This window comes from Chiroxiphia lanceolata, chromosome Z (assembly GCF_009829145.1).
Source record: "Chiroxiphia lanceolata isolate bChiLan1 chromosome Z, bChiLan1.pri, whole genome shotgun sequence".
Classification (NCBI taxonomy): Eukaryota; Metazoa; Chordata; class Aves; order Passeriformes; family Pipridae; genus Chiroxiphia; species Chiroxiphia lanceolata.
This window is the reverse complement of record NC_045671.1, coordinates 1816925-1827091: the sequence shown is the minus strand read 5'-3', so window position 1 is coordinate 1827091 and position 10167 is coordinate 1816925. Positions and strand designations below refer to the sequence as shown.

The 10167-nt window shown below is 48.4% G+C and overlaps 1 protein-coding gene across 1 annotated transcript in view; it reads right to left on the bottom strand.

Annotated features, from left to right (window-relative positions):
- Positions 1–230: 230 nt before the first annotated feature.
- The window catches only part of ZBTB7C (zinc finger and BTB domain containing 7C), a 117384-nt gene continuing 107447 nt past the window's right edge, over positions 231–10167 (bottom strand). Inside the window, 4 exon segments of the mRNA XM_032676720.1 lie at positions 231–3108; positions 3111–3131; positions 3134–3315; positions 8832–10025. Coding sequence (XP_032532611.1) covers positions 2681–3108; positions 3111–3131; positions 3134–3315; positions 8832–10025 — 1825 coding nt within the window. The 3' untranslated portion in view covers positions 231–2680.

Sequence of the window (10167 nt, the reverse complement as noted above, 5' to 3'; positions counted from 1 at the left end):
CACTCAGAAGTGATTGTTTCGGCTTTCCAAAAGGTGCCTTTGGAAAGCACAGACTTGTGTGCCGGGCAAACATCCAAAAAGCTGAGGCCACGCGGGTCAGCAACTGCAGCGGCTTTGCCTTCTCACCGTGGCCACAGGCAAGAGAATCAAGTCCTGCTAATAATTTAAAAGCATCAATTAATACAGTTTAATAAATACATAAAAGGATTTAGTCTCTCTTTTTTTTTTTCCCATCCACTTTTTAGCACTGATCAAAGTTAAGGGTGATTGTCCCGTGAGTAACTAAGGCAAATTTCTTTGTGTGTTTGTGTGTGTGTGTGTGTGTTTCTCTCTACTTTTTTGTTTTGATTTTTTTCCGTTGTTTTGTACATAAAGCAATCACATAAAAATAGTTATAAATAGAAAAATTGCAAAGGTTTATCCCCACTTAGACAAATAGGAAAAAAAAAAAAAAAAGAAAAAAAAGAACCCAACCAACCTAACAAACAAACCAAGACAGAAAAAACACCTTGCTTCAAGTCCTTGCAGATTATACAGTACTCAGCATCTTTGGATATTTACAATGACTCCGAATAGTAGACAAAAAAACACCTGAAGGAACCAGTCATCTGCAAATGTTGCTTGTTGTAAGAACTTGATATGGATTAAAAAGAAAAAGTTCGTTGCAGTTTTAAGAAGATTTTTTTCTTCTTCTCTTTTTCTCTCCGCTGACTTTTGTTGCACGTGGAGTCTCTGTGGATTTCTTTTGTGGAGGAGGAAGTGAGTGTTGGGCAGTTCCTTGGGATCATTCTGCTACGGGTGGTCTCAGAGCAGATGTCCTTCAAACCCTCATGGGGGCAGAACTCAGATCCCATGTATCCCCCTCCATGCTCTGGTGGTGAGATTCTCATCCAGCCACCACTTCACTGATGGACAAACCAAAAAATTCATGAACCCGCGGTCCTCTCATTCCCTTTGATTTTGCTGACGTCGAAAGGTAACAGTAAAAAGAGAAATAAAAAAGCCCCAGTTTGTACCATTTACATATTCAAGTGCTGGTTTCATGTAAAACCAGCTTCCTGGGACACTCAATGCAAGACATGTCAGCCAAGGCTGAAACTGGGGTCCCACCACATCTCCCTCCCATGGCTCATCTAAGAGGAGCCATGGGAGGGAGATGGTCACCAAAACCCTTTATCCATCAGAGTAGCTCATGGTTTCAGAGCTGAAGGAGGCTGACAGGGCAATTCCAGCCAATCTGCTGCTCTTTTGGCCTCAAAAGAACCCTTAGATGGAGTGGCCAAGATGGGGTCTGCAGGGATGCTGGGGAGACACCCCAAACCTGTTGGTCACCTTCAGCTTGGAGCACCCTAAATATGTTACCCTCTTATCTTCTGAGCTAACAAAGAGTGAAGAAATAGCATTTCTGCTTGCTGGCAAGTAGACAATATAACCACCAAGACACCTTTAGTGAACTTCTTTTTCACAAAGATCCCTTGAGACAAGCAGCAGGGATATTTCCACACTCAATTTTTTCCCATCAACATTGCACGTTCGGGGACACGTGAGTGTGTTTTGTAAATTTTTGTCATCAAAACATATATATATAGGAATTCAAGGGAACTAAGGACAGAACCCCAGACTTTTCAGAATGGTCAGTGGCGGCGAATTCTGACTCTTTGGTTTGAAACGACTTTTTCAATTTGAAATTCCCACGTGGTTCATTTTCGCAAAGCAAGGGTTTAATGAAAGCTCAATATTGAAACATTTCTGATTCTTCCAAAACTTTTCCTTCACCTTTCAAGCACTGAAGTTAAAATACTCAAATAGGCTTTGGTTCTCCTTTTGAAAGTTTGAAATAGCTAAAGAACCAAAATAAGTAAATCCCCCTTTTACACCCAGCTTTGCAGCTGGGTGATTTTTTATCTCCTTTTTTTTTTTTTTTTTTTAATATGTTTTTAGGGTCCCAACTCATGCTGCAGATCAAGGGCTTTCGCCAGCCCTGTAAATCTGATATACTGCTGAGAAAGTCAAAGGCCAGGATCCTCCCTCTCCCAGCGTGGCTGCTTGACCCTCCCCTTTATCCCTTGTAGGATAAATATCGCTGCCAGACGTGGGAATTAATTAAAAAAAACAAAAAAACCAAACCGAACCAACCAACCAACCAAAAACAAAACCAAAAAAAGAATAAAAAAAAAAATATCGAAAAGAGAAAAGTCCTTTTGACCAAAAGGGCCAAGGAATGTAACAGAACAAAACCAAGTCTGGACGGCTTGTTGGTGTCCAGTGGGCTCTGCAGGTGGAAAATGGGGAGTATTTCCCCCAGAAGAGCCATCTCAAAGTGATGGCTGTGCCCTGGACTAAGGCAAGTGACATTTTTGGGAGCGTTGAAGAGAGCAGCAGTCCTGGCCTGGCCTTCCCAGATGGAGCCATGAGTGGTGGGTGGCTGGGTGGGACAGTGAGTGCCTGATGGCCCCAAAGCCAAGTGCATCCAGAGTCTAAAGTGCCAGTGGCCAGGGGACACAGCACCTGCCCACTCCTTGCTCTCCCCAGGGACAACCCAGTGCCCCAAGCCCCATGGCAGCAAGGGGACAAAGAGTTAATTGGGAGTCCAGTGATGCAAAAGGGCAGGTGGGGGCCCCGAGGAAGCTGGTTGCCTTGCTGGGAAGGGAGCAGGCGCATGGTGGGACCGGGAGCGGGTTTAGTTGCTTGCCTCTGAGATGGGAGCCACGTGGCCCAGCCCTGCCAGGCCACTGAAGCCTGTGCTCCAAGGGTCGGGGAGCGGGAAGAAGGGCTGGGCAGCGAGGTTTTCATTGTGGCCCAGGGCGAAGGCGAAGATCCCCGCGTTCCTCTCCATGTCCATCTGGGCCCGCCTGAAGAGCTTCCTCTGGGTCTCCTCGAACTGGCTCTCCAGCTCCTGCAGGCTGAAGGAGGCCTTGGCCCCGCTCAAGAAGTGCTTGGGGCTGGGGCCGGGAAGGCACATGGCCGTGCTGCCGAGGTGGCCGCTCATCTCCTCCAGCGTGGGCGGCATCACGAAGCCGCTCTCCACGGGCGGGCCGCCGGGGGCGAAGAGCAGGCCGGCCGCCCGCCACGCCGCCGGCTTGCGGCCGCGCCGGGGCCGCGCGATCCGCAGCTCTGCCGCTTGATGTGCGGTGCAGGTGGTCGGAGCGGGTGAAGCTCTTGTAGCAGAACTCGCACTGGTAGGGCCGGATGCCCGTGTGGATGCGCATGTGGTTCTTCAGGTCGTAGTTGTGCACGAACTTGGCGTTGCAGTGGATGCACAGGTACGGCCGCTCCCCCGTGTGCTTCCGCATGTGGATCTTGAGCTTGTCCTGCCTGTGAGAGGAAAAAAAGGCACTTGGTCAGGGCGGCGTGGGCTGGAAGGGGTGGGGTTGGGGTTGCTCTTTGGGTCAGGAGAGGAAAGGTGGGAAGCCTGTCTTGGGGCTTCCCCCAGTGCGTGGATGCTCTTGCAGGTTGATCTTTTGCATTCACCTTCTCTTTCCTGGGCACATAAACATCACACACACACGTCAGGAGTTTGCAGCCCATCTCAGAGAGATCAAAACCAGCTTAAATTGGAGGAAAAAAGCCCTCTGGAATAAACCCCAAAAGTAGGGAAACATAAAATCATTAAGGCTGGAGAAGACCCCTGAGATCATCAAGTCCAACCATTCCCCCATCACTGCCAAGGCCACCACTCCCCCTTGTCCCCAGGTGCCACATCCACACGGCCTTTAAACCCCTCCAGGGATGGGGACTGCACCACTGCCCTGGGCAGCTGTGTCAGGGCTGGACAACCCTTTCAGTGAAGGAATTTTCCGTAGTATCCAATCTAAACCTCCCCTGGTGCAACCTGAGGCCGTTTCCCCTTCCCTGGGGAGCAGAGCCTGACCCTCACCTGGCTCCCCCCCTCCTGTCAGAGAGTTACAGAGGGCGAGTATCTAAACATGGGAATATATCTATCTGTGCATATCTAAATTAGGGAATAGCTAATATAGCACAGCCCTATTCCTGCTTGCAAGTAGAGAAATTTGTTCAGATTCAAGAGTCTGGCACCGTGGGCTGAAAATACTGCTTAATTTAAGTCCCTCTTGGATTTTCCTTTCATTTTATCCTTGCACTGACCACACGGTGTCTCAGGAGGCTTTCATTTGGAGCAGGAGCATCACAGAGGGTGGTGCTGGCAGAGGTGCAGCTCCCAGGCACTCAATCCTTCGCTGCCATGGTCTCCAAGGCCAGCACACGTCCAGCCTCACTCAACAGTATGGAGAAGGTTTTCAGATCTAGCCATGGAACAGCATAATATCCATCCCAATGGTACTTATTTACAAATATATATATATATATAATATATTTTATTTTTTTTAAGGCAAATATCTAAAAGCAAAAATATTTTCTCACGCTGGCAGTCCAATCACTGTTTCCTCCCCCCTGCAATAAACGTTTCCTTCTGCAGTCAAAAAAAAATCACATCTAAAGCGTATGATTATAAAACTGTAAAGCTGTCTGCAGCTGAACTGAGCTGAGCACTGCTCAGCTAGGTTGCACCAGTGGAGTTCAAGTTAAGAGCAAAGTATGAAAATTCATATTGTTTTACAAAATGCTTTTTGGTATGAACCCTCCAAAGTGCTAATACTGGGGTTATATGTAGAACACATGGAGTCATGTCATTATTATACATAAAACCTATATATCATAGATATCTCATATAAAACTGTATTACATATTTTAGATAAATATTAAACAGTATATAATACTATTTATTATGGTTTAAAAATATAATTGCATTATAAATTATATGATACATAACATAAGTACATGTTACGATATTTTGATTTATGTAATATAAAAACCACCCCTGAAAAAAATGTATGTATTCTGCCAGGTCAAGCCCTCAAAACATGCAAGGTGCTACCTTTGCACTAATTTTTGCCACCCTGCCTGTGTGCACACTGAAGTAGCTTTTGGTGACATGCCTGGCAGCACACTGGTGTCAGCCAGTCCATGAGGAGTGCAGCCCTGGTCTGGCCACCCCTGTACACCAATCCCTCAGGATCAAGGATACAGAGAAGTATCCCTAGGAGGAGAGCCACTTCTTCACCGGATGATGCTTTACTGACTTTGGGAAACTGGTCCCAGCCTTGTCCTGCACCTACAGATTTTTAGGGAGACAGGAAAAAAAAAGCATCTCCCCGTCCCTGCGCCAAGCTCAGGGTCAGACCCTGACTTCCCACTCTGACATTTTTAAAGCTGCTGTTTTCCCAAGATTTTTCACAAGGGTGCATTTCCCCCGAAAGGGCTCAGCGGAAGACAAAGCAGCACGGAAAATTTCACCCCGAGCAGATAAAACGTGGCGAACTCGCACACACGGATGAAGGCAGGGGGCTCGTACTGCGAGGTGGTGGGAAGCGTTAATAAAAAGCAGAGCCACCAGCCCCACCTATAATTTAATTTAAACCTCTATATGTAATGTTTAACCTAGCGGGATCGCTTTTCCTAATAAACACGCCGCGTGCCAGGACTGCATAATGTAAACACAGGCAAAGCTCTTTTCAGGCTGTTTCCCATCTCCGGCAGCAGACAGGGAGAAACCCAATCCCCCCACGCCCCGGGGGGATGTAAGAGAAGGTTTATGGCTCTACCTGGAGCAGCTCAGAGGCTGGGGGCGGGGTGGGATGCTCCGGTTGTGGTGGAGCACCCCGGGGAGGATGTGGCGTGGGGGACACAGGCTTTGTGAGCCGGGAGCTGGGCTCACAGGCTCTCCGACGGAGATCCACACTCCGTGTGTGTGAATAACCTTAATGCAATTGCATTAGGAGAGCGATTAGGGCTCTGCGAGCTGTCACAACACAAATAATAGGAACAAATAATGTTAACCTTTCCGGCTGGAACAGTTTCTCCTTGAGCACTCTGAGGCTGTCTTGGTGGAAAAGCTGAAATATTTGCAGTTTTCTCCAGCGTTCTAGCAGGGTGAAACAGCAGACTAGAGGCTGAGCAGCCTTTGTTTAAGGAAAAAAATTAATGAGCTATTAAATGAAGTCCTGCTTCCTGAGATCAGATGTCCCTGGGCAGTGGGAGTGGCACATCCAGGTGCATGGGGGGTCCTCACATCCTACTGATGTGGAGGGGAAGGGATCTGATGGGGAGGTTGGTGGACTCCCCACCCAGGAAAATATATTTTCTCTATTTTCCCCAGTAGATTTGCTCCTACGCAATTCTTTAAAAGGCAGAAATAACGCAAAGGACTGATTCACTCAGAAATCCCATTTGGGAACCTCTGCTTCCCTGCATCTCATTCCCAGGGGACCCCAAAAGGGACCATCTGGGCTTGCATCTCCCCAGTGAAGGCACTGTGGGGCACAAGTCTGATGCTTTCAGGAAGCACGAGATTCCCCCCTGAGAGCAAAACACTAATGTAAGTGGCAGCATTGAGGAAATCTCGACAGAAATCTCTTCCTACATCTCAATCACTCCACTTTGCTTAAAAACACACTTTTTCCTAAAGGAGAGTTCTCACATCAGAGTAATGCTGCAAATGGCTAAAAAAACCCACCTCAAACAAAACCAAATAGCTGTTTGCTATTCAAAATCCTTCCAAACACATTTAAAAACAAACCAATGTTTTGAGATTTCCACTTTGCCCAGAGTGTTAGAGAAGGAAAAATCCCTCCTGCGCTCAGCTCAGTGTCAGGTGACCCACACAAACAACTTAGTTTTCATCAGTGATGATGGGAGACTGCACCACTGGGTCAGTCCCAATTTTGTCATTTTTTTTCTGGGTTAAAGTCCCACTACACCTGAGCTCTGTATTTAGAAGCTGTTGAGCATATGGGGGATGTCAAAGCTGTTGGGTTTCACCCTGTGTTAGCGATGGGCCATGGTAGACCAGCTCTGCATGGAGCTTTTAACCTCCATGGTGCTGATTTAAGCTGCCTGGATTAGGGGTCAGGATGCCTGAACTCTCACCTGAACCCTCCTACTAACCTTCGAAGTGAACCAGTACCAGCATTTCTCTGTGCCTCGGTTTCCCCAAACTAAGCCCAACGATGCTGCCCTTGCATGTAAAGGACTTTGGGAGCCCTCTGGAAGGGCTTGGCCCTATTATGTCCCTTGTAGGGAAAGTGTCAGTGATGGGTCAAGACAAGCTATTTCCTCATCAGCAATCAGTACCACATGCAGGAGAGTAACACGGGCTGGCCAGGTGGTCCCTCCAGCCTGGGATGCCACCACAACCACCGGGGTGAACCACCTGTCTGGAAGTAACAACCCAGTGTTAACCTGGGGATGCAGCACCAGCAGGAGCCGGATCCGAATTCCTGCAGGCAGGAATTATCACCGTGCAGTGGCCCTTCCCCTAAAAATAGCAGGGTGAGCCAGGCTCACGTCGCATGTGCCCGCCCGAGGCATGATGCTCCCCGCATCATAATGCGGTGTCTGCTGCGTTAATGGAGGGGAGCATGGAAATTTATTTTCAGGTCAAATCCTCATCATCTGCATATCTTCCATTCGAATATTATCATAGGACAGGAGAAGAAAAGGCAGGCTGAATGCAGGAGCACCCCAGGTGTCTGGCCATTGTCAGGAGCTCGCCTCTGCCTACTGCGCAGATTATTTTCCTCTGGTTTTCCCGCCCCAGCTTAATAGGGCTCTCTCTCACACGCAGCCAGGAGCTGAAATACCATGCTCTTGTCAGAAAGCTTTATTATTATGGTAAAGATTGTCCTCATTAGATATTAATTATACTCAGCAAAAGCAGGTCCAGGAATCTATTTGTCTCTGCTCGCTGATTAAATTTGCCCAGCTTTGCAGGGAAGGGTTTCAAGCTGGAGCATTAGATTTGTACAGCCTGCTCCAATTGATGCCCAGAGAAGTTGTGGCTGCCCCATCCCTGCAAGTGTCCAAGGCCAGGTTGGATGGGACTCTGATAAACCTGGTCTAGTGGAAGGTGTCCCTGCCCATGGCAGGGAGGTTGGAACGAGATGGTCTTTAAGGTGCCTTCCAACCCAAACCATTCTAGGATTCTATGAGTCTAACTGTTCCCCCAGCACTACCAAGTCCACCAAGCCATGTCCCCAGGTGCCACAACAACACATTTTTTAAATCCCCCCAGGGATGAAGACTCCACCACTGCCCTGGGCAGCCTGTGCCAATGCTTGACAACCCCTTCTATGATGAAATTTTTCCCAGTATCCAATCTAAACCTCCCCTCGTGCAACCTGAGGCAGTTTCCCCTTGTCCTGTTGCCTGTTATTCTGGAGAAGAGACTGACCCCCACCGCACTGTAACATATAATAATTTGGACTGCTCCAGCCTCAGAAAACCCAGATACTGTCATGTCCAAACATGTGCAACTCGGTTGTGGTCTACACTGGTGCCAAAATGTGCAAACCCAAACTAATTACATCCTGTGGCTAAACGGCCCTCCCAACTCAATGCATCTCCCAGCACACTAGAGATGAAGCCTCCTTGGCTGCTTGACCATCTGTTTTCCAGCTCACTCTGGTCCCACTGTGGTGAACTATTGTGGGGTTGAAAATATCCTGTTACTTATTTAAGCTTTTGTCCAGTGAGGGGATGGATCCAGTCAGTTGTGGATGTCATCCACAACCCACAAAAATCAGTAGGTTCATTTTTCTTCCTCCACCCTCCTCACTCTCCTCCCTTACTCCTTTTTTTTTTCTTTTTTTTTTTTTTTCCCTGAAGGGATAGAAACCATGCTCTGCTTTCTTTCCTACTTTTTTACGGGTTGAAAAAGAAAAGAGTAGCTCAGGAATCAGCCACGGGTCATGACGTGGCCCCTCCAACCACCACCATCCCCCTTCCCACACATGGCAGAGGTACCCAATGCACACCTGGTAAAGCGAACTTCACAGATATTGCACATATAGGGCTTCTCCCCCGTGTGGGTCCTCATGTGCCTGGGCAGCTTGCCGGCTCCCATGATGACTTTGTTGCAGATGGGGCACTGCTGGGACGCCTTGGGCTTTATTTTCCTCTCTTCCTCCAGGGGCCATGGAGGAAAAACTCCTCCGAACTGGGTAGCGCTTAAGAAATTCAGATAAGCGCTATAGTCAGTCTCTGCCTTAATATGCCCTAAGGGAGCTGCTGCGGTGTTGGCAAACATGTCCTTGAAGAAGTCATTAGGGAAAGGAGGCGGAGGCAGGTCTTCCTTCTCTTCCTCTTCCTTGATCTTCCTCTTTTTGATCACCAGATCCAAGGGGCCGTTGTCTACTTGTGGTTCCTCCAGCTGGGAGAAGGAGCTAAAGTCTCCGTTCCATAGATGGGGGAAGAAGCTGGGGGCGAAGGGAGAGAGAGCTGGCCTTCTTTCCGGGATGTTTGCCTTAGGGTACAGGTTTTCACTTAACAAGGACTCGATGGAGAAGTCTCGTATCATGCCCAGGTGTCCAGAGGAGTTACTGGCTGGGAAGTGATTTGGAAAATCTTTAGGTGCTTCTGGATATGCTTCTTCAGTAAGATCAGACTCAGAAGGGCTTTGGTGGCAGCTTACTTCTTGTACATCGGTTAGGTTCTCCTGATTGACGAAATCTTCCACTTCCTCCTCCTCCTCTTCCTCCTCATCTTCGTCTTCATCTTCGTCATCATCTTCGTCCTCTTTGTCGTCTTCCTCTTCGGCCTCTCTGTCGGGCTCCATGATTTCAAGGCATACATTGATAATGCTCTGGATCTCCAGCATCTTGGCAGCGCTGAGGATGTGCTTGACGTTTGAGGTGGTGATGGTGAGCGTTGAGGTGTAGGCGAACTCGAGGATGGCAGAAAGTGCTTCAGGCTTGACAAAGTCAATCTCGTAAACATAGGGCTGGTCTGTTAAAGTGCCGGTAGTGAAGAGTTTTTTGAAGTACTTGCTGCAGGCAGCCAGGACGGAGCGGTGGGTGCGGTACTCCTGGTCCTGCACGATGAGGATGACATCGCAGAGGAGCCCGTCGTGCCGCTGCTCGTTCAGACCACACAACACCTCGCTGCTGTGGTTCGGGAATGGGATCCCGATAAGATCTTCAATGCCATTGGCCATATTCTCATTTAGTGCCCTAGGACAAAGCACAGGCAGCGGAGTGTTAGCAGGAGATTCCCAAACAGTGAAGCCAAAATGATGCTGCCTTCTCTGTGTCCTTCTCTCCCCCACCTCACTTGGACCCCTGTAATCACCTCCCACTTGCACGGCCCCACTGT